General features: G+C 35.4%; 1 protein-coding gene across 1 annotated transcript; it reads right to left on the bottom strand.

Annotated features, from left to right (window-relative positions):
- Nucleotides 1-515: 515 nt before the first annotated feature.
- On the bottom strand, nucleotides 516-16,965 carry LOC136754959 (solute carrier organic anion transporter family member 4C1). Its single transcript, XM_066711269.1, has 13 exons — nucleotides 16,488-16,965; nucleotides 12,235-12,498; nucleotides 11,882-12,076; nucleotides 11,063-11,159; nucleotides 10,723-10,844; nucleotides 9,753-9,868; nucleotides 9,126-9,270; nucleotides 5,944-6,139; nucleotides 5,469-5,622; nucleotides 4,412-4,590; nucleotides 3,754-3,818; nucleotides 2,399-2,536; nucleotides 516-1,774 (listed from the first exon to the last, which is right to left on the bottom strand). The coding sequence occupies exons 1-13, from the start codon at nucleotides 16,687-16,689 to the stop codon at nucleotides 1,638-1,640; spliced, it is 2,010 nt and encodes a 669-aa protein (XP_066567366.1). The 5' UTR covers nucleotides 16,690-16,965; the 3' UTR covers nucleotides 516-1,637.
- Between the last annotated feature and the right edge of the window lie 8,684 nt (nucleotides 16,966-25,649).

Genomic DNA, 25,649 nt, shown 5'->3' with positions numbered 1-25,649 from the left:
ATGTGGACGGGCACAGGGGCCAATGGCAGCTTTGATAGACATTTGATTTGACCCCCTGGGCAGTGTTTCTAACTTGAAAGATAACCACAAAATGTTCATTTTATCCCAGCAAGCATTTTAATTTAATTTAATCCTATTCAGTACCACGCATTTGTAACACTGCTGGAGATTTGTAGGTACTGGGAAAGACAAAGTAATAGGTTAAAGTCTTTCAATAATATTGTACTCCACCCTCTACTCAGCAGAGAGCCATTTCCTTGGGTTGAAAGGGTGGATTACTACTACTGAAGTAGCACACAAAACTCAAATGCAGTGAGAGAGGTCTATTTTCTACATGCGCTGACTGCAGACCATTCAATTAAACTCGCTTTCCTGATTCAATCCACAATCAACACATACTGTTTCATTGCTGTAGATAACAAGATGGCAAGAGGAATTTCCAATGAAACACTTGATAGAAATAATCAAAAAGGTAGATGCAAATTAAAAGCAATACATTGAAAAGACAGGAACAGTAAGCGTGTATTGTGCACATTTGAAGGCACAGTTTATGTTCTGCTAGATGTCTTTTCAGGTTTACCTGCTGTTTTGTATTCAGTGACTAGAGGGAATAAATGAATCTTGATTCTGTGAAACAATCTAAAAGCAATAAGGAAAAGCATAAAAGATGTCACATCATTACTGGAGCAGTCCTTGTATTGGCTGAATCCCAAGTTCTTCTTTTTAATATTGTAAATTCCAATTTAATGATATGATATGATATGTACCCAACAAATATACTGTCTCTATGCTAGTCACATTCACTTGGAATTATATTAAATATATGTAAAGTGTTATGATTCATAACTGCATAACATAATTTATATAATCTGTTACATCATTTTCGAGAAATACAATCTATAAACATGCTAACATTTACATGTCATTGAATCAGGTGTTACACACTTACACAGTGATTTTTATTATTAAATCACAGTAATATATCTCTTCCAAAGTTATACTGTATACCTGTGTTAAATATAGACTATACAGAAACATTCAATCAAAACTGTCTGCTGCAGTCCTTCAGTTTGTTTTGATTGTTTCTTTGTTTGTTTTACTTGTTCTATGTTTTAAAAACCCATTCATTTTTTCATACTCAGTTATTTTCTTTTCAGTCCAATGCTACAACCTCAGCACAAGCCAAGAACAGAGGAAGACAATGTACATGTCTACAAAAACACCAGAGCTATAATTCTGTTGTGTTGTTGATGATTGTGGTGCTCAAGAAAGCTGTGTTTAATATTGTTTAATATATCTATTTTATTTTATATTTTGCATAAGGGATATAGACCAAATTATGAATGTAATCAGATGTGCAAAATGACAGTTATATTTTCCATATGTTAGCTATTGGATTTAAGATGAAGTGATATATGTAAAAACATATTATGCCATGTCCAATTAAATTTAAATCTTGAATTAGCAAGTTAAATGTGGTTACATCCAGCAGTATTTAGAAACTGAGTGGTATGAAAGGAATGTCGTGTCAAAACTATCAATAATGTAGCACCTTCTTAAGAAACCTGTAAAGTTCTCTCCACGTGCAAGAGCGCTCATGCTCTAACATTGCAAGCTGAGATGAGATGACTCCTTTTTCAGGCACTGGTCAGATTAGTACATGAAGACAAATCAGCCTCCTTTATTTCCTTAAAACTAACTGTTTCTGCTGGAGGATTGTAGATGAGGCTGGCCACAAAATGGAAAACAGTAGATAGAAACTTGCATACAGCACCTAAAAGACAATAAAACAAAATCTATGAGATCTATACTCTGTTTTTTACACTCCAAAAATAACTATTAACGGAAAGCATTTCATCATCATAGTTACGTATTCAATATATTAGAATTAATATCTATGATGTACATTTTAGCTGTTTTTACAGATTAGAAAAGCACAATCTCAATCATGCAACTCTCTGGCCCTGAAACAACTGACTTTGCACATTCAAGATGCCTGAGAATTTCTTCATGAGGGTGGTTTGTGCATGATTCCCTATCACGTTAATAATTTAACATTTCTTGGGACTTTTGCAAACAGAGCACGTCGCTTAACCATTTAGGTTCAATATCTACTCACAGTCTTCAATACAAATGTAATGTTTTATATCGTCCCCCCCACAACTTAAACAAATCAAACAATATTGTAACATTACACATTGCACCGTTTAAGTTTGTGATCTACGTCAATGTAATTTACAAATGTTGATTGATTTTATAATCCTGACTATTATCTTTATTTAATTGCTGGTCAAAATCTGTGGTTCAGATTTGGCTTCGGATTGTTTTTATTGTTGTGGTGGGCACAGGGTAGGGATATAGTATTATTCATTTGGGATTTAAAATAGGAATTACTTACACATTATTGCAAGAGAGTAAGCCATCCTGGTGTTGTTGTATGACCAGCATGCACCTTTATCTCCACATGAGTTTATATTCCATAAAATACAGGTATGGTCAATGGCAGCACCCAATATCATAGGTCCAGGTATTGTGCCTATGAAGTGAAAATGTTGGTAAGAAAAACACATCAAGCTCAATACATTGTTTAGTTTGTGTTCATACACGTTTACTTAAAATCATTAATTATTAACTGTCTAATAACCATAAATTATATGAATCTCCTCATTTGTTTCCATGTCCCATATGAGTTATAAATATGGAAATTAGTCTAACACTTCCCAACAGCGTACCCCTTTCCTCATCCCATTATAGCGAGAGCAGAAGTGCCAGATACATCTTACCCATTTAATATACAAGTGTAACATGTAATGTAGGTTAAACTATAAACTTTTCATAAATGATTCTAATAGATTTCCTTTTGCCCAAAGTCAGCAATTCTGTTTTTGTTAACATAGCTGATTGGTTCAAATAGTATAAGCGTAAAAAGCATATTTTATACTAGAGACTTTTTAATGCAATGCAATTTTCAGGAAATATGGTGCAAAGAGTAAAAAAAACCAGGTATTGCACAATCCATTTAAAAAGGTCCTTGATTGTATGTCTATATAATAATTCTTCCTTAGTGATTCATGGAGCTAGGCCTTACATTTTGACTAGCTATTTTCTTTAATCACTGAACCAACGAGCCTCCCGAGTATTTAGTTTCAGTTGTATTGGTAATATCACAATAGAATAAGTATTTGTATCAATTTGAAACAGACTGAACTAAGCTTTGAACTAACAGCAGATTTTCAATGTTCTGGGCCTCAGCATGAGAAGTAGCTATTGTGACAAAATCAGTAGACAGTAACAACGCTGGGATGGCTATCCTGGCAGCTGGGAGACCAAGTATTAGAGAAATGAGAGAAGAGAAGCCACATGTATTAATGACACAAGGATGCAGGAGACAGAAAGCCTCCAGCTATGCAAGTGTTAGGGAGACTGATCAACTATTGCCGGTATCAGGGAAAAACAGATCTGCTGCATCCCTGCTCTAAGATTCATGATTAGGATTAATGGAAAGTAATAAAGAGACCAGAGAGTGAGACCTCAACTTCAGCAAACATATTCCCAGCCAAAGAAAACTATTTAAAGAGTTTTAAAGGGACATGCAAATGCAGAGATTTTCTGAATGCTGCTTCTTTTCAATACAACATTTTATGGGAAGAACACCCATTTAAAACTATTTTTAAATATATAACTGACATTTAAATGCACATTTCAAGGGCTTGATTGATTTCTTCACTCCTATGGACACAACGCAAATCTTACCTAATAGTCGTATGAAGACCCACTGGACTCCCAGGGCAAAGGACCGCTGTGTCAGAGGCACACATCTAAATTGGAAAAAACAGAACTCAGTACTTTTATTGTTACTTGAATTGTGTAGTTAAAAACCACATACAATTCAGCCAAAGAAAGAAAATCGTAAACAAAATGTCGTATTTACTGTAAGGGGTACAATTTTATGTAAAGCTGGTTTTTCAGTAATTAGAAACTGAATGCTGAGGAGTGCAACCAATGAAAGTGTCACCCAAATGGAAGGTTTAAAAATAATTATTAAAAATAAAGTAGAGTAAACCAATTGTGCAAAATTTCAATTGTCACTCATGGTATAGCCCCGCCTCTCTCTCCTTAACTTTACACTTAAGGAGTGTACATTTATGTAAAAATGGAACAAGAAGATATCAATTCACAGATGTATTCTGTGTCCTATTCTACACACGCACTGTATTGTGTTGGGTACAGCAGGGCAGAGAGCTTTTACACTGTTGGCTTCTATGAGTCAATATTTCTGCAAGCACTTTTGCAAAGTATTAAAATGAATAGATTCTGTGTTATGCATTGCACTTCGATCATATCTAACCTAAATGAAAACAAAAAATCATGTTGTTAATTTGACAGACATTATGAAGACGATTATATGTACCTCAGAGTGGCTGTAGTGTTGGGAGTGGCTGCCATGAAGGTGAAAATAGCAAAAAGCAGGCTTAACCCAGTAAACGCGGCCTTCATGTTGCACTCTGTGTCACACTTCCCTCCAAACGCCCGATTATTCTCCGAACTGAGAGCGTGTTTAAATGAAACGCAAGAACAGTTGTGAAAAACCTGAGGTGGAGGGGGAAATAATCACAATATTGTTGAATTATTTATGGTAAGTAGCTGCTGAACATGGGAAGGAAATTATTTTGTCATTAATTATGAATTTCTGAATCTCGTACAGAATGTAGCTCATTAATTTCATGCGGAGAATTTTGTTTTTGTTTTCTGTTCATATATTACTGCCAACCTCTTGATGCGAGAAAGCTGATGCTGTCAACATGAGATACCAGCATGGCCAGATACACAAGAAAGTGAATCATGTGCTTGCAAATACAAAGTGTGGCATTCTTATAATACAGTCGTTAGTCACACATAGTAAATAACTACTTAACAGAAAATTGGATAGTGCCCTTTGGGGGGAAAAGTGAAGTGAAGTGGATACATTGTTTGCATCACCTAGGTTCCATGGTGAAGCAAATAAGAAGACAAATAGGATGCTGGGGTGTACATCTTAGAAAGCCGAAAACAGCTTCACAGAAGTAACTGAATTTGTACAATGATCTAATTAGACCACATCTGTGATTTCCAGATTCCATTCTGAGAACCACATCATAAAAAGGCTACAGATGCCTTGGAGAAGGTTAAAAGAATGGCAAATAGACTTTTCTGAAAGGCATGAATTATTATGATTTTTTTTTAGCCTTTACAGATTTAGCCTTAGGCCTGTCTTACACTTGTTAACCCAATTATTCAGTTGAATCAAGTACTGTAGGATCCTTAAAGACTAGTAGATGTCTTGTTAAATTAGTTTTTTTGAGTTCAGAGCTTGTTCTCTTTGTGAATATATCGAGTTTCCTATTGTATTCCTCCGACACCTCAGTTGGTATGATTGGTAATAATTTGTGTTTAAATTCATTTTTTGTTTTATTTTTGTAGACTTTTACCATAGAATTTCTTTGGAGACTTATATTTCGACATCCTGCATTGCAAGCAGATAAATATTGAATCCCATCATCTCCACAGACAGGATTGTAGTAAGTATTATCACAGCCACACTGTGCATTACAAGGGGCTATGAGGTTTGTTGCTGTTCCAGTCCTAAAAGTGGGGTAAAGTAAAATAAATAAATACATAATAAGTTAATAAATACATACATTATTTATTTATTTTTATAGATATGTGTGTGTGTTTGCATATGTGTATACATATAGTGGCTTGCAAAAGTATTTAGACCCTTACTATGGTGTCCCTTTTTAAGTTACAAAGTGATGCCTACACATTTTTTGGAACATAATAACCATAGCTTTTTATTTGTATTATCCCCAGTATTTGTATTATATCCATTTTGTTTTGCATATAACACCTTGACACACCAAATACACTTTCCATTACAATCTTTCTTTCTGACTAATTTCTTACCGATTATAATCAACTGAAATCCCCGCAAAGGGAATGTCTTTACATTTAGTGACAACAAAAATCATTGACATCAAGAATGAAGCAATGCACGTGCCGATTGCAAAGTAGATAATTTGTTTGCATTTCAACTTGAATTTAGAAACCACCAGGCCTCCAATGAGTTGACCAAGTGCAGCTCCAGGAATTAACACAAATCCTGCCAAAATGAACAAAATAAATACATTAATAACTTTACAGAGTAATTAGAGGCAACATGTTTTCAACAAAGAGTGAAAAACTGAAGCAGGGCTCAATCTGTTACTCATCCCATTTTAGATAACCCAGCACAAGAAATACTTAAACATATGATGTCAAAGTTGATTGGATAAAAGCCTCAACCCAAATGATAGGATGACCATCTACTGATTTGTATGTTATTGTTTTTTGACATCTTGTTGGAGACACACTTGCAATGCTATGAAAGGAACATCTGATGTGTACGGATACAGTACAAAGTAAATCAGCCAGGTCTCATAATGTTAGGTCTTAATTTTATTTTAAAAATTGAAAATGTACTGAGTATGTGTGGAACTGTGGATGTAATAGAAGATTTGCAGTGGTTAGCAAAGAAACAACATGCATTGACAATGTCTGTCTTTTGTTTTCAAACTCTACAATGTAGCAACTCAGTGTAAAATACAAGGTGGACATCTATCCTCCACACCAGCTGGACCTTCTCAGCCAGCACGTACCAAAGAAAAAGTCTGTAAAAGGGGTATTCCCATTGCCTCCCCCCTACAATTTTCGAATTACTTGAAACTAGAATAAAAGCGATGAAGCCTTCAAAGTCTTTTCCCCCATGAGCTGTCTGTTTAGTATCAGGATGAAAGAGATGGTGTTCCAGAGCTTACATAAGTAATTACACTGCAGGGACAAGCATATTTTCTGTTATGGAAATCAGATCGAGCCTCCTGATGTGCTGCACTTTTGCAGGATACCATCGCTATGTTTCTGAAGCCACCACTTGCAAATGCACAGAGACTTTAACTTCGTATTAAAGTTCCTTCTCTTGTTGAATTCCTTCCGAGAGAGAAAAAAATCCCTCAAAGAACCAAAGTACACAGTAAAGAGGAGTAGGATTTAGCTTTCCAACACACTGATGCAACCTTTTGAGTGAGTCTTGTTCTGCAAAGGTAACTATGCCTGGTTTGCTTGTTGTTATTCAGAGGTATGACTGACATATAAACAAGACTTTGCTATCTTGAAGAAATAAACAGGATCTTACAAAACTGAATTAGTATTACTACATCATTACGTTGTTGAAATTATGAAATTTGCTAGAAATGTTAAAAAATGTTATTTAAGGGTGAACCTAGAACATTCACTACATGTGCTGCCAGCCTGAGATTTCCAATGTTTGAAGTCTTTTTTTTTAATATGGATTTCCTTTTTGTCTTTGTTTTCCTCCATAGAATATTTGTTTTTAGTTTTCTCTAAATTATCATATTTTCATACAGGTGGTATTGAATCAGATGTCTTTTTTTTTATCAACTTAGTATGCTGTTCCAGCCCTTAAATTCAAGGTGAGAGGCTATCAACAAAGATTTGGGTGCTACCCTTTTTCACTGTACCTTCACAAAACAATTATTTCTGTGATTGAGGGCAGTGACCTTAAAATGTGAGCTTTGGCACAAGGTTAGGCTCTCTATTTACAGGTCCAATTCCACTGCCAGAATGTGTGGGCTTAACAAATGTTATGTTTACATGACCTGAAGAAAAAAGTCACCTAGCTGCAGTGTTTCCTTCAATCTGCACTTTAAATGCAATAAACACGGATTAGATATTGTTTTATTAGTATTCTTCAGCGTTTTTAGTTAGTGAGTAAGCCATAAACAAATCAGTCTTGCATCAGACTTTGTCATCTTTCCCTCAAATGTATGGAGTATCTTTGCAGCCCAGAGTAATGTGTGTCTTTGTGAGGAATAAGGATGGTAAAAGTATTTTTACAGGATTCAAACCTGAGTTCCACTGTTTTGTGTAATTTAAATGTTACATCTGGTATACATAAATAAACAGAATTGTTCCCACTTTGTTATTCTGTATATATTTGATCAATGTATAATATTATGGAACAAATTAAGTTGCTTGCAATGTTCTGACATAATGTACTGTCTTTGTACAATGGCATTAAGTCTTATGTATATTCTTTGTAAATCTCAATATATTCACAATCTAAAATTGCTTGTGCATAAAACAAATCTGAAAATGTAAAAACAGGAACAGGTATATTTTACTTCCAGACACATAGGATGATGTTAATTCATCTAATTATGATATGACCTCAATAAATCAAGAATGATAGCTCACACACAGCAAAACTAATTCTCTAGTTGACTTCTCCTTTTTGGCCATGGATAATTCCACTGAGATGACTGCGGCTTACCAGTGAGATCATATTAACATATAAATGTTACATAAAGTGTTTCAGCATGTTAGGTGTCAAAATGGATGGAAGATTGAACTTGAAAAGTTGATATTTTGTACAGAAGTGCTCAGCGAACCATATCTGGAGCATTCCAGTCTATTACTGTCACATTGTGCCTTCTCAAAGAATGCTAAAACATCTGTGACTTCACATCATTGACAAGCAGACTGTAACAAAATAATTGTGGATTAATGTAATCTCAAGTTGTGAAATTTTTATTTTGTTTGTTTTTCTTGCAACTTTGATTCTCTGCCCATTGATTGCAAATATCTGGAGCAAGTGTAAGCAGGCGCAGCAAGCCATTTAGAGATCCGGGCTTGGGTTCAGAGTGAGCTTAGTACCAATGAAAAATCATTAGATAGTTTTAACCAAGACCCAGGTGGGCATAAAGCACACCGCACAGTAGGGCAAAATTAATCTTCTGTGGTGGTAAATCCTGAGAAGCCAAGGAGCTAGACCATATCAAAACTGTCACCTACCCTCTAATGACTAGGCACAAACCTGTATGCTATCACAAACTAATACAGTAAATCAAAATGGGACAGGGTGAAAGTTTGTGATTTGCAATTTGCAAGTAGGACGGTGTGTTTCTATATGTACCCTATGAAAGCCACTAGGCAATGACCACTCTCCCTTCTATCCAGAAACTCTCAAGTGCAATTACCACATATTAGATAATAGTTATATAGATCTGTACTGTTTTGTTTGTGGCCCTTACCTCCAAGTAAAGCAGCATAGCTAGATGTTGTCCCAAACTGATTTTCGATATATTTAGGAATAAAGGTTGCTAATCCTCCTATGAGGAAGCCCTCCATACTGGCAGCTATACTTAAACACACGAACACGGGGTTCTTCACCAGGAGCTGCGGCAGAAGGGGCAATATTATTAAAATTCAGTAAAGAAGTATTGTAAATGTGATTCATTTGCAAGTAAAATTAAAGTAAAAACAAGGGGCATGACACCAATTTTGCAAGGGATTACTTAAATAGATTCCCAAACATAATTGCATGAGTGTAAGGACAGTAATACTACATGCAGTGATAGAAAGTAAAGGGCTTTGCTCACTGGATCCGATGATGCATCTGATTTTTACGTGCGTAAAAAGAGAACAAAACTAGTGTGTGCATCCTTATCTCAGCTTGCACACCGAGTCTGTAATTGTCAGTGACATTAATGCGTCAGTTTTGGAATCAAAATGAGTTCGGATGACGGACTACAAATGATGTATCGGATCCAGTGTGCAATGGCCTTAACTACTGATTATCTGCTAATTTGCATAATTCAAAAAATATAGTTTATATGGACTGCTGGGTAATTAATAGTTTATTGTGCTAGGAGACTTACCTTCAAAGCCAAAGGAAAATCATGAAAAGTTTTGCCAACATTCAGTGTTAAAACTACTTTCTCACTCCCATCCTGATGTGCTTGTGAGACTTTCTGTTGCTCAATCGCTGCAGTTCCTAGGAAAACAAGGCAACTGTTGATATGATATCACCTGTAATGGTGCATGGCATGGTCAGTACATAGAGCTTTGTAATGGCAAAGCAAAAAATATATATGTACATCTTCTACCAACCCAAATTAACTAAAGCAGATTCTACTTGTGGGATATTCAAGTTTACCACTTTAAGTGAGTTCATAGGAGAAGGTCAAACGACAAAGGGCTTAGGGGGTGTTTGTACTGCAGGAGAGTGTCCTGATGGGGAGTTAAATAAAAAACAGTTTCACTAACCAAATACAACTGTTGTGAATATTTTACGCTGCTGTAAAATAATCTAGAAAGGACATAATAAACATTATGGCACATTCATGAATAAAGTATTTAACAGGCTTCAACTTTAGTCACAGTTTCCATTACTAATTCAAAATGCTTAGGCATAAATCCCCTGGTATCCATTTAGCATTCATTATTTTTGGCACATTATAGAAAATAGGAGGAGTACTGAGGTCCTGCTGGTTAATCTTGGAAAAGAGCAATTTCTCAGGGGGAGAACATACTAACACAATTAGACTTGGCCCTTTTTTTAAGAAAACTGTAGTTAGAGGTAATGGGAAGAAAACACCTTTACTTAAAAAGAAAAAGCTTTTGTTTTCTTCAGGCATATTTGGAATGTCTGTGTATCACCATCCAATTTGCTTTTGACTTGCAAACAGAGTATGTTACTGTCTGTGTTTCCTGCAGATATATTTGCATGCAGCTCAATAACTGAAACATTGTGTTCACAGTGGTTTCTTTCTATTGCTTTGCTGTATACTATAGATTCCGGTTATGGACTCATTTACATGGCACAAAATAATAGTAATATATTATTACCCTGTAGATGTTTGGGAAAACCGCAAAAAGGAATAACTAGGAGCCAAGCAATGGGCCAGGATATCAGAAACGCAATCCACCATGCTCCAAGCCAGCGGGGGTCTTCTGGAGTCAGGTCAACACTGTAAAATAGATAAATCAAGAAATAAGTAAGGGTTTTACTCATTTGTTTCCTTCTTTTTTGTATATACATTAAATTATACATTTCAATCTATATCAGTCCCACATACATAAAGAACATACCTATAATGTGAATATAACAAATTCAATATAAAAGTAAGTCGCAGTGCTATAAATGAAAAGTGATGCCAACAGCGCAACACCTTACACTAAAACTTACGTTGTCCCTTTATTGATATCAATGTAGATATTCAGAATGTACCCTCCTGCAACGTACCCAATGGCAGGACCAAGGACCGCAGTACCATTGCCAATGCCTAAAATAGGAATCAAAGTAATTCATTATCAAGCGACTGATAAGAGTCATGCATCTTAGGACACTTTAAAACTAAGGTTTGGTTTCTCCATTCATGAATCACAAAAAGGAATCTTTTTGGTTTTCCTGATACTGAGTTGCAAAATGGCATTAATTGCATTGTGTTAATCTATTAACTTCATGAATTTGAATGGACATAAACTGCTTTTACATATTTGGACGACATATTTTAGGAATATATCTATTACTATGATAAAAAAAATAAAAATAATAAGAAATGAAATTATTAGGAAGTGATTTGCATTTAGTTTATGTTTGTATTTTGGGGATGGTGTGAATTTATTTCTTGGCCTTTTAAAACTGGCACATGTCATTTGTCCTCAGGGGACATTAGTAGACCTCAAAAACATTGCATAATTCATCAGTTTGCCTTGACAGAGACCCATGCCTGAATAACTTTAGGTCAGAAGAGGAAAGCCACAGTTCTTTACGAACGAATGATATCGTGGTCTTGCTGTCACTCCAGACAAAATTATGATTTTTCTTATCATGAGCACTCAATGCACAAACATAACTTTTCAAAAGAAGAGTTCAAAGAGTTAGAAATAAACAAATAAAAGCTATCAAAGTTTTTGTTAGTTTTTGTCCCTTATGCAGGCATTTTGAAAACTAACTAAAGTGTATTTTTATTATTATTCTTTCAGCCAAAGATAAAGTAGCTACCAATATAAAGTGAAGACTTTTCAGAAGGCACACTGTCATCGATGTAAGCAGTTCCCAATGTATATAAAGCGGTTCCTCCTACTCCCATCAGCAGCTGACCCAATATAAAGACATAGAGGTAGCTGGAGACTGTGGTCAGCCTGGAGGAATCACAGCTCTTCTCACTGCTGTTACTCACGGGAAAAGCACATGTATCTTGGAAGATAAAACAAAACATCCGTTATTGGTGGAAAATTTCCTTCTGATATTTCTCTTTCTGTTTATATGAAGAATTTAGGATGTTGAGGTCACGAGCAACACTAAGACTTGATTTGTCTATTGTAAACAAATTTGGTGTTCAGGGAAAATCTTACCTTTTATTTCAGAACCATATTTATATATACCGGTGTTGTAGTGTGGGGTGGAGAATACAAAGGCTCCAAGTCCAATCATGAAGGCAGAGAAAGCCATCCATCGTGGTTTGTGACCTCGTTCTCCATAGAACGACACAAACAGTGATAAAACACAGAATCCAATGTCATAGCTGGAGGAGATGAGTCCGGTCAACGAGCTGTTCAACTCGTAGCGCTTTTCGATTGTAGAAATGCTGACGTTTACCAAGCCGTTAACCAAGCAACCTGTCGAATCAAAGCAGTCTGTTTTTATATTCCATCATACAAACTGAAAAATGTAGATCACGTCATCATCTGTTTGGACCCAAGTACGATATATGTGGAATTTTATGTAACAAGGTAGAACATGGATGCATCTTCATATCCTTTATTTTTAGTCTCCACCATTACTAGAGAATTTTTTCTATCACCTTACCTTCAATACCAATTCTCATAAAATGTACTGAGCCAAGCTTACAACGAGTGAAGAAACTGTTCTTTATCAGTGGTGCACATAATTAATAACTTACATTTTTTCATTTTCAAGAGTCACTATAATGTTAGAAACATAGAGTGCCCTTGAGTCTATCAGCATTTTTATCATTAATAAATGCATACGAAAGCAGCAAACGTCCTTCCCTGTAAAGCTTAGCCATTCGTATTGATAACTCTAAGCAAGACATGCTGTGCTTTGCCAAATAATTATAATAATGGCTTTATATTATATTAGTGGTTTATCCAATTCTGGATTAAATTACAATGGTATTTCAATTCAACATCCATTGTGAAGTACAGGTATTACCCAACCAGCCTTAAAATCAAATACAGTTCTGAGCAAAATTATTCAACCCCCATTGCAAATCAGGTTTATTGACAAAATGTACAGACTGTCAGCTGTTTGCAATGAACAAATCAAACAAAAGCAATTTGCAAACAAAAGCAAATTCAACTGAAAATGCAAATTATAATGACTTCTCCAGTCTCAAAATTATTCAACCCCCTGAATAGAATCCCTCTCAACAGCACAAATATGCAAAACAGGTGTTGTCTCAAGCACTCCTGATGCAACTAATCAAGGGCTTCATTAGTTGCACCAGGTGTGCTTGAGCTAGAGCACATGAAATACCTGAACTGGCTAGGAGTTTGTTGAGTGTCACGTTTGACTGCATGTTAGAAATATAAGTCAAAAGAATGGTCCAAAAAGTTAAGAGAATAGATCATCGCCCGTCACAAACAAGGAACAGGATACAAAAAGATAGCGAAGGCACTGAATGTTCCTAGAGACACCGTTGGAAGCATAATTCGCAAGTTCAAAGTGAAAGGAACAGTGGTTACACTACCTGGACTGGGCAGAAAAAGGAAGCTAACAACTGCTGCAACCAGAAGGCTGAGAAGGCAGGTTGTGAAAAACACTTAAGTGACTGCAAAAGACCTGCAGCAAGACTTGGTGGCAACAGGCACTGAGGTTTCAATGAGCACAGAAAGGCGCGTACTAAACGCAGAAGGTTTCTATGCCAGAACTCCAAGACGTACACCACCACTGACCCAAAAGCACAAGAAAGGTCGGCTCCAATATGCTCTAAATCATATAAATAAGCCACAGAAGTTTTGGGATTCTGTTCTGTGGAGCAATGAAACAAAACTGGAACTTTTCAGCACGATGGATCAGCGGTATGTCTGGAGGAAGAAGAATGAAGCATACACTAAAAAGAACACTCTGCCCACAGTTAAGCATGGTGGTGACTCGGTGATGCTCTGGGGCTGCTTTGCATCCTCTGGCACTGGAAACCTGCAGTGTGTGGAAGGCAAGATGGATTCATTGAAGTATCAGAAAATCCCAGGAGAAAACGTCATGCCGTCTGTGAGGAAGCCGAAGCTTGGGCGTCATTGGACCTTACAACAGCACAATGATCCCAAGCATACCTCAAATTCCACCAAGGCTTGGTTGCAGAAGTCCTGGAAGATTCAACAGTGGCCATCACAGTCACCTGACTTGAACTACATAGAAAATCTTTGGTGGGATTTGAAGAAGGTGGTTGTAGCACGCAAACCCAAGAATATTACTGAACTGGAGGCCATTGCTCATGAAGAATGGGCTAAGATTCCTCAGATTTGCTGAGATGTTTTAAGCCACAGAATTCCTAATAAGAGCTCAAATTAGCACAAATCCACCCTCAACCCTAACTTCCAACCTGTCTCCCTTCTCCCCTTCCTCTCAGAAACCTCTGCTTTGCTCAGGTGGCCTCCCTCTCCTCTGTCCTGATTCTCCTTGATCTGCTGCCTTCAACACGACCAATCACTACATCCTTCTCTCCTCCTTTGCCCACCTTGCAATCTCTTAGACTGCTCTCCTAACAGGTGTACCACAAGGCTCTGTCCAGATCTTCACCAGTTTAGCATTTTGTATACATAGTTTGAATGAAATGATTGTAATAATATTCAAACTCAGCCTATAATCAGGAAAATATCAACCATTCTGTCATTCGAATTAGCTGAAAATACCTGGGAGGCAAGTCAGATTCTGCATGTTTGAAAAAATATATTTTGCTGTATATTTCCTTTTAAGAAACATTCAATTTTTCATTTGTAATGAATATAGAGTAACTAAAGGAGTCATCTAGTCATTGTTAGATATTTATAATTCTTTGAGGATTGCAATACATTTCTGTATTAGGGATAATCTTCATAGAGGTGACAGCATTTGAATAGGATGTGTACACTGTATGTTTGGTAATTGGTATTTTTAGAAGCATGAGTAGGAGGAATATTAGTGTAAGAAGACATTTTAATTTATGCATTTCAGATTTTCTTTTGTAACCAATCTTTTTTCTATTTTCTTTGACTTTTTTAAGCAAGCTATAACATTTGGTTTTTAAAAAGTTAGGTTTTCAAAGTCAAATAGAATCAAAAAGAGAACCAATGCAGAATATTGTATTGCTTTAGTGCATGTTACAGGTTCTGAAGGTAACTCAGATTACATGTTTAAAAAAATGGTTTACCTACAATAGATCCTAAATATTCTGTAACCCAACTTTGGTCAAGGAACAAAAATGTAGGCCAAAGGTGTAAATTCCCAGAGGTTTGTAGCTGTTACAAAGCACACCCATCCCCAAACCTCCCACATGTACTCAAAGAGGTAAAGTACAATAAAAAAATGATATTTATCTCTCTTCTCTGGTGCCAAAATAGATTTGATACTACTACCGGGGTCTTAAATGAAAGCTTTATCACATGACTCATGGATTAATGGAAATTATTATTTCAGTCCACTTCAACCTGGTCCCATTAACACAGGGGAGAAAATTATAGCTATCCAAGAATGTGTATCCTCCCAATTATGTAAAAAGGGTTACAAATGGCAAATTACATTCAGCACCTCTCTGATGATGATGATGATGATGATGATGATGATGATTGATGATGATTATTATAGTATCACTTTAAAAAAATATATAAACTCTGACCAGACACATAAATTCAAACTTCTAAGTTTCTTGTGACTTAATTTCACATTGCCGCCACTGCATACAGAGTAGTTTAAGGTTTCTATTAGAAGGTGAGTCAAAGTTCTGTTTTATTCTAGTTCAAAATTTAAATGCCAAACCAAAACCATGAGGTTAAGCATACGATATCCTGTAACTGTTCTGATATGCATCACTTCATTTCGCTGTTATGGCATTTGCTGTGTTCAGTAACAGTTCATTAGGTGTTGTAATCTTTGCCAAAATTGTGGCAGAGATAAAGGGCAGTTAGCTTCTGATGCACTGTAATTATACTATGAACAGTGGATTTCACGGTGCTGACCAGATGTCAGTGTTTGCAGCTCAATTTCCAGGTCATGAAATTGGTAGAATTCTGTTTTTACACCAAGAAGACAGCAATACACCTATAGAAGTTGCTAACCTGCAGTTTTTATTTTAGAAAATCTACTGATAAGGCCTGATAACCCATCTATACATATTCTGCTTTTAAAGAAGCTCAACAATTAAGTGATTATTATACTTTTTTTAAATAATAATATACAATACACTATATAGCAAACATTGCAGTGATTAAGACACCTTTTCAATGGACCTCTTGACAAATACCTATACAAAAATGCAAATTGTGTCATGGAAGCAGCAGCTTTACTAAAATTTGAAAGGTAAGCAATAGTATACACAGTAGCTGACTTCCTCTCAAATGTAGCTTAAGGTAAAGTTTATACAGATTTCTTGTTAATGGTGTATTCTTACCTTGAACTATTGCCAAAAGGCAATAAAAGGCTAGGAATCCTTTGGGAGTGTTGCAGCATTGTACACAACGTGGGGAATAACCACCCCACGCACAAGGACCTTCAACAAACTCTTCCTCCAAGTCCTTCTTTACATTTCCTGGTGTGTGTAGTTGCAGGTCTTCACTACTGATAAACACTGGGTTTGCAATGCCTTCTTTCATGTTTATTACAAACTATTAGTTAAAAAAACAGTTTTAGGTGTTCAAAAACACACTAGTGCTTAGTTCTTGCAGAAGTGTATTAATGCAATGTTGATCTTTTTAAAATAGGTGTAATTTGTTACAGCACTTCTGCAAACCACTGTTTTGCATTTAACTTTCCTTCCTCTTGACCATTTTGAGCTAAGCCCCTCCTCTAACGCAATCTTCATGGCATGCTCATACTGCTTTTACAATACTTTGCAGTATCATCTTGCAGGGTCCATATCATATTCATCTTTACTTTAGCTTTAACACACTCTATGCAGCAACCACGAGGTGTTAAAGTACAATTAGAGCAAGTAAAAAGGGTTCTGGGGCCTAAATGGTGCTTTATTAAAGAGGACACAGTTGTGTGTTATTAAACACCCACACCTTCTTTACTATGGACATTCCCTAAAGGCAACACACTCATTTTAGTTGCCAAGGTAACATTGTATAATTGGATTATCAGATTTCAAACCACCACAAAGACCCATTGTGAAACAAGAAAACAAATTAGTATAAAGGCTATACCAGTTAAACTGGCTTTTATGTGGAAGTTATACACATCTCTTACTCTCTGTATGGCTAGTTTCATGATGCCCAATTAACATGACCAGTTTATCTGCCAATGCTTAACTGATTGCTATACTTATTAAATGTCTAACACATGTACTGTATGACAAGGCTCCGTCTTGACCCAGTAATTGTCCAACCATCCAATTTACTTGTTTTTAAATTAAACAGTATATTTAGCAAAGCTCGTTTGAGGATTTGGATACTGAAGTGTAATTTCCTGCTGTGAGAAGATATGATTTGGGATATTGTTGTTGTAGTGGAATTATGCTATGTTTCTTTTTATTAGACTAAACATGATTAGTTTGAGCTCCTTATAAGGATGTAGGTACACCAACAATGAATTAAGCATTTTTTTCTTTCCAATTCACAATGACAACAAATTTCCACTTAATTACATCAAGACAATCAACAATCATGTCACATGTATAGAGCGCTGCTCTATTTTCAGCCCATGATATTGCATTTTTAAAAACCGGATGGCAGGATAAATAGGAAGTGTGTCCACAGACAAGAATCCAAATTGCAACTGACTTTTTATTTTATTTTTATTTTTTAACAAAACGATATGTATGGGATGATTTGATTTGAAGAACATAAAGACAGAAAGCAGAAATGTCAGTAAATTTAAAAGATGTACTGCTACATGTTCCATGCTTAAACAGTCAGAGAAGTGGTTTGCATTAAAACATATTTTGCAAGTTTTATCAACTATCATAGCAGTAGCCAAGATATGCTTTACAAAACAACAATTTTCAGCTTGTTTATTCTTGTTGGTGTATCTGTGTCATTACAGACAATGATACAGTTTAATGTTCCAAATTTAATATATGAAAGTGTATTTTAGGCAGCACCTGATTTCCACTTAAAAACATAAATTACACATACATTATACATCAGACTGACTTATTATGTGTTATTGTATTAGTACAATAAACTAAACTGGGTTGCACTAATAATTCCACTCCATCAATGCAATATTGCATAAAAGTAAACCAAGATAAGTAAAATCACTAAAGAAAATACCTGCCTTTCTATTCAGTTATTAAGTATTTTAATCCAATCTGGACAAAACTGGACACAAGATATATTTGAGTTAGAATATATTTATTTATTTATGTCACAGTCATGTTCATCAGAAACATTTATTGCTGTATGATAACCAGCTCCAAAATCAAAATCCCAAGAGATTTTCCCACTTTCCCACAACTGAGAAGAATATGAACTTCTCACCCTCCCAAGAGCATGCTGATGTAGTATTATATTTTTTCTTCTATGCTGGTAGCCCATGGGGAAGTTTTGAAGTGAATTCCCCTTACATCCCTTAATGTTTTCATCATCGCCTTATATGTATCTCATTTATATGTCTAAATCTCCCAACAGTCTTTAACATTGTTATATTACTTTGGCATGTTCTCTCCAACAAGTTTTGCATTTTTTGGTTTCCCCATGATCATGCCCCATGCTTCGTCTATCACCTTCTCCTTCAAACTGTCTGACTTGTCCTGTGCATGAACGTTGTAAATTTTCTGCTGTTAGCATGTGCCAGAAAGGGAGTATGAACTGATTAATTGTTCCCCACATGAGATGTGCATTGCAGGTGTCTAAAATGTGTATTTTAGTGTATAGTCATCTATGAATAGCCCTTCAGGAAAATGTCCCTTTGCTTCTTGTTACTCATTCAATTCCCATATCAAACCTATTTGTCAGCTACCTTCAAATTGCACTCACTCAATCCTTCCAGATACATAATCCCATTCTAATCATTGTAGCTCTCCAATTCTAAATCAGTCTTCAGCAGAATGTGTCTGATGTCAGTCACTGTTGAAAATGTAATTACTCACCATGCACTGTTGCAATTGGATATGAATCACTGTATTTTCCACCTGCTGTGTTCAGAGAAAGTTTCTGCTTTGCAATAACTTCATATATTTGAACTCAATGACTGCAAACAGTTTGAAATTGTATTATATATGATTTACATATAGAATTATATTTAAAGCAAATGAGAGGAAAAAAACACCTCATAGTTTCATATTTTACATATCCTTAAATTTGCTGATATATTACATTATTACTAAATTTTTTACATTGTGAGCATGTTATGTGTGTACTAATTATATTGTTGTGTTTTTCATAATGTTTCAAAATAAAAACTGGGAGAAAAAAGTGAGAAAACAATATTATAATTACAGTAGCATAATGTTATAGTTATTTTCTTTGTTTAATGGATATTTTTCTTTAACCTAGGGCAAATTAAATTAAACTTACCAGTCTTCCCTATCAATTACAAAACACAGTCAAGGTCCACATTCCACCAAGATTAAATATCTTACAATTGGGATTTTTAATTAACATCAGTGAGGTTTCTTCCCACAAAGAAGTAGTCTTTCACCTTTGACTTTAAACAGTTGGAGATAGATTTTGTAGTCACCAATGATTAATTTCCTCAATTAAACTTAACAACTATAAAATACTAATTCATTATAATTAAGCAGTTACATTATGATTCTGAAATCAGATGGCCCAGTGAGATGAGCATGTCTTTTGTTGTTGTTGATTTTTTATGATTTCGGCAAATGCTTAAAGTTTTATGCTACAGTAGGATTTGTTCAGATGGAAGTGAGGTTTCAAAGTGATGGAACTTAATGACAAGAAGCTCTCTGTATTTCCTGAACATGAATGTTCCCCGAGTTGATTCCTGCTGCTTCCAGCTTTGAAAACTATAGTGCTGCTAATGTGTCTAATTACTCAATCCACTCCAGAATATTATACATTATTAGCCAAAGAAATTCAAAGAAAACGGCAACTATTAAAGAATTAAAGGCAACATAATTAACTTACAAAATGTATTATTTTGGCATCTGAAACACTTAACCAGGTCTACTCATTTGATTTCAAATCTACCTGAACTACCCAACAAAGACAGTAATGGGTTACACTCAGGGCTGAGGAAACAAAAAAACTCTGGTTCTCTGGTACAAAAGAAATCCCTGATTGATTTTTCACAGTATGTGTTAAACACTGGCTCAAAATAACACATATCTTGGACTTCTAGAGTGCAATCCTATACTGAGGTTCACCACAGAGGTCATTAGGAAATCTGTATTTTATTTCATATTTGGGGAGATCAGCCAAACAGAGTCAGAGGATGCCCGAGATCAAGGTCGAGGGGCAAAGCAAGGGGTCAAGACTTCAATGGTTTAAACAAGGCACATGTAGATACTGCTCAGAGTTGTAGTGTACTACTGACAAAACTTTGTGAAGTGTGAGAGACAGTGAGGGGTTTATATGTGGAGCAAAGGGAAGCAAGAAACCAAGTTGGGAGGTACAGGGCGAATAGGAGCAGAGGGTGATTGAACAAGTGCACATGGTATTCAGGAATGTTGATTGATTGATTGACTGAATGAGGGGAGCTGGGAGAAGGGACTGGCAAGGAAGGGCAACGGCGACATCTAATAGAGACATGTGGAGGTGCATTTAGACAGGGATTGTGACACATACACAGTTATGCATCTACTCCTTTCCTTTTGTAGGTTTTTAGTTGTTACAGTGTAATAGCCTGTCATATGTCATAGTCACAATGTAACCCCCAGAGCTCTTCTAAACAAATTAAACTATTTGGATGAAAGCACAGGATTATAATTTGCAGAAAGACCAGTACAAAACTTCAATATTTCATCTACACACAACTTGAAGTAAAATGTAATTTAAAAATTAACTTATGTTCATTTTTATTCCTTGCCGTACTCCCCTTAAGCACCTCAGCTCTTAAAATAACTTACTTAGTGCAGATTAATTAAACTAATAAGAATATTTTTGTATTTTCTTTTTTTAATACCTGCAGTAATGCAAATTGCTCTGCAAACTCTTAATTATGAAGAAGAACCAGACTGTAACAGTAAGACAGCCCCAAGAGATCTTCACGAAAATGGTCTCTATTGAACTTAACTTTCCAATCACAAAAATAATAATCATAATTTGTATATATCAGTATCTAATAACATAGTCAAAATATTAGTATAACTTGTTTGCACTATAAAATACTAAATTATTAAGAATTTGTGTTCATTAAATATTTCACAGTGCATTCTGAGAAAGTGTCAAAAAATCTAAATTGACATGACTCAATACTGTACTTTGAAATACTCAGGGTTTAACGATATTCTAAAAATATATTGACAATCTATATACTTTGAAATAAAACCAAGTTGTTTGCACTTGTGTCATTTTTGGGTTATATCTTCTTTAAAAGCTTAGCTGGAATTCCTTAATTCTAACATTCATTTTATTTTCTGTGGGTTATAGCAGCAAATAAACATTCTCAGCTTGTTTATATTTCTGTGAATGTAAACTGAACCAGCAGAGGAGAGAGATGTTAGTGCAAGGTCATGTCAACAGAAATCAACTGTGTTCATTTTGAGATTTCCTCTGAAACTGATGTGTAAAGAAGGATTAACAGTGAAGAGGTGAAGACTCATTTTCCTAAGCCTTTCTCCCAGATGTTCATCATGTTCATTTTCAACACCTTCAAAGAAAACAGATTATAGCACAGAATATAGGAGGCATGTATGTCACAGACATAAATAATGTCAATAAGGCCCATGGATCAGTCACATACTAGGAACCAACTCACCAAAGACAGTCAGAATGGCCCCCTAACCTTTCTTAGGCTGCTATTGGTGCTTTGTTGGGACAGGCTGCACTAAGACATCCTGACATTGTCAGTCATGCATTTTCATATCGGAAGGTGTAAGAGATAACATCAGAAAAACTGCTTCATATTTGTGGGGAAAATATCCATGTGGCCTGTCTGTAACACACCATAAAGACGCTGGGTCTTGTCCAATATGCTGTAACACTTCCCCTACCTTATCTCCCTACTAGGCGGCAGTCCTCATCAGACCAGAATGACATTCATACGCTGACACTTTGCTCTGATGTTTGGTTCCTCTTTTAACTGTCAAAGCGGAAACTGCTGAATCACTTTTGTCAAAACTCTGATGTGTCTGACTTCAGGCCAGATCAGCCTTGTACATACATCAGTTAAGAACATAAGAAAGTTTATAAACGAGAGGAGGCCATTCGCCCCATCATGCTCGTGCACTTAATAACTAAGTGATCCAAGGATCCTATCCAGTCTTTTGAATGCTCCCAAATTTCCCAGTTATATGGTTATATATATGTTTTCCCAGGATTTGTATATAATTTCTCTGTCATTATAAATTGCATTATTCTATCTTGTATTATCTTTGCAAACCAGCAAGAATTTGTAAGACATTTTCTTTATGTGTATTATACACTCCACAAATTCTGGTTTACAGGCCACAAAGATCAGTAGATACTTGTAAGAAGTGCTTTCTGCTTTAAACAGTCTAGACGACGTACTGTTCAAAATGTTTATTGTGCACCCAAAGTTGAGTTAAATGTGAAGACAAATTTCACACCTGTATCTGATTTCATATCAATATATGTATTAAGGCATGGATTTGCAGTTCATTCTTTACTTTAAGATCAGAAAGGTATAGATACACTACGGGTTTTCCATTACCATGGTAATATTCCTATCAATGGATACCTAAAACCTGGACATTGCAATATTCCTCAGAAAACTGTTTTGTGGGATTTAAATTCAATAGACACCTCTGCAAGTTCTAGATTGCTTTTGATCTACAATACTATCTGGGTGCACTTGAATTTCTATGGGGCTATCAGTCTTCTGGCACCGACTTGAAAGATAGACTGCTGTGAACCACAGTCGTTTATCTTTGCCTTCTAAAGAACGTTTACAGTATGTGAAAAATGCGGTAAAATATAAGACAGGGATGATAAAGGATCTGAAAAGCTTTCAGAGCTGCTGCTGATGAGTGTTTTCTGTCTGTTCTTGCTAAAGCCCTCTGTTGGCCCTGATGTGCATCACAATTAGTTTCAAACATTTAATTCGGCATGACCTGGATCTGATTGTTCCTAGGCAACCTTACATTTTATGTTAGATAAACATTTAAAGTTTTGCCTAATTTGTTATTTCCTAAACACATCCATCTATATATATTTATTTTATTTACGTAGTATGTTTTAACCATTTACTGGATAAGTAATAACATAACCTGTATTGTGATGTAAAAGCTATTTGAACCTGATCCTCAAAAGCAATTACAAACAGGTAAAGAAAAATGATAGCAATTAGGGTGCTGTCTGAAAAGTTCCTAAAAAATATCTAAAACATAAAATACAGAAGTAGACATTAGAAAAAAGTTGCTAAACAGGACACATGTAATTCTGCAAAGAGATCAGATATCCTTCCTTGTTAAAACCCTGTCACAGGGAAGTGGGAAGTTAGGTAACAGTAATAACAGTCCAAGAAAGCCTTGATCATGTGCAGAATTATACGGTTGTGTTAAATTTTTACAAATTAATGAAATATTTCTCCCTTTTACAGATACCTTTTCAAAACATTATTCAATGATACCTGATGACTCAGTTTTACTGAATGATAAATGATAAAAGAGGTGACTGTTTTAATAGAAAAAATTAAAAGCCTCTTGCAAAATCTGTTTGCGAAATAGAAACTTCTTACAAGAAATAACCTTCCTGAGGTTGCATTGCATATCTGTTAAGCCATATCAGAATAGTATTTTATTTTGTATCTGTTTTATTAACCAATTGTTTTTTGGTTTCAGTTCAAAGGTTCTATGTACTTGTTCACTGAGGATCAACTCTGAACCCCAAAACAGTAAGACAGATCTAACCTTATTTCAAACCTATAGAAAGACAATGTTATTAAGCTTATTAAGAGCTTATTAAGAGCCAGTAATAAGCAAAGACATTTAATCTACATTGAATCTTACTAGAGGAACTCCAGCTCTTTACTAGGGAAATTCCTAAATAGCAGCAGACTTTTGTATTATTTGCATATTTAAACTGATGAAAAATTAAAGAATAATCCATCTCCTGAAAGGGTCTGTCCATTGAAATGGCTCACATCTGTTGGGTAAAAAAGGTAAGTTGCTTCAGCCAAATAAAAACTTTCAGATCATTAGAGCTTTATAGCACTGCTGATAAATGTACTGGTTTGGTGAGGTGATGTGAAATGAAGATTAGTTTGCCTCTGAGACTTTTTCTTCTCTCTCCAATGAGGTTAAAAAAAGATCATTTGTTTCACTTAATACCACATTGCTTTATGTTCTGTCTCGATGTTTTACCAGATGGTTAGCAGAGAAATACTTTAATTCCTTTTTATAACGTAAGGGAGTAAGGGAGAATATAACTAGTCACGGAAGAACCAAGTAAGGTCAGAATAAGTAATGAGAACATAATCAGAGAAAAGAGATCATCTGGATAGCAAGATAAAAGTTCAGAACACATCAAAGCTTGCTTAAAACTGCTCTGACAGGGAGCTTTTCATGTAATGATAATACCTTTCTATTCTTACCTTTCATAAAAAAGTTTCTAACACCACCTTTTTACCAATGAGTTGAAGCTGAAACCCCCCTTTTCACCCTCTCTTAAAAGGAGCTTTAATCTTCTATCTTTGATTTTAAGAAAGAGAATATGATCCATTGATAATTGTTTTCCAATTAGGCCTATCAATGATTTCTTGTGTATTTGTTTTTCCTGTTTTCCTTTTTCAAGAGTTTGTCACACATTCAGAGAATGCATAGTGCATTACAAATAATAGTTTGAAAGCAGTGTAGTCCATTAATACGTTTTTCACATGCAGTAGCTGGTTCATCAGATTGCTGTTAATGTCCTGTTGCTCAGATTGAGAGAGGAAGTGAAAACAAATGCGTACTAGAGATCTCTTGTTGCTCTTGAAAGATTCAAATCAACATATAAACAAGTGAATTAATATTACAGCATTTACTTAATCGTTATGTGTGTATCTGTATCTGGTACCACAATAGTAAAACCCTTCTAATGAATACTTTTAAATGATGTTTATTGTTAGTTATCGTGCATGAAGAGAATTGGGGAAAAGATATGTGAAACTATTATAAATGTGTTTTTTGACAGTAGACAAACTGCATGTGGAATAAACTAGTGTAAAAGGTACACTCGGTTTATGTGATGTGGATTACTTTAGAGAAGTGTCTAAATCCAAAACCATTTAATTATAAAGTGAAGAGAAGGAAAATGATTTAATGCATTATCAGATAATTGGACGCAGCCCTGCAATAGCAAAAACAGCTTTCTCTATGCTACTTAAAAAGGTACTTCAATCTGCAATTTGAGGCTGCAAAGAGGATTAGGTGAAAGTTTATTTTTCTGTCTTCTTTTTTTTTTTTTTTTTTTTAATAACTACTCTGAAAATGTATCTGAAGGCCCTCAGTCTCCAAACTGCCATTGTGCCACAGGAACCGACTTCA

Source organism: Amia ocellicauda, chromosome 8 (genome assembly GCF_036373705.1).
Source record: "Amia ocellicauda isolate fAmiCal2 chromosome 8, fAmiCal2.hap1, whole genome shotgun sequence".
Taxonomy (NCBI): domain Eukaryota; kingdom Metazoa; phylum Chordata; class Actinopteri; order Amiiformes; family Amiidae; genus Amia; species Amia ocellicauda.
The sequence above is the reverse complement of the archived record's forward strand: the minus strand, read 5'-3'. Positions and strand labels throughout refer to the sequence as shown.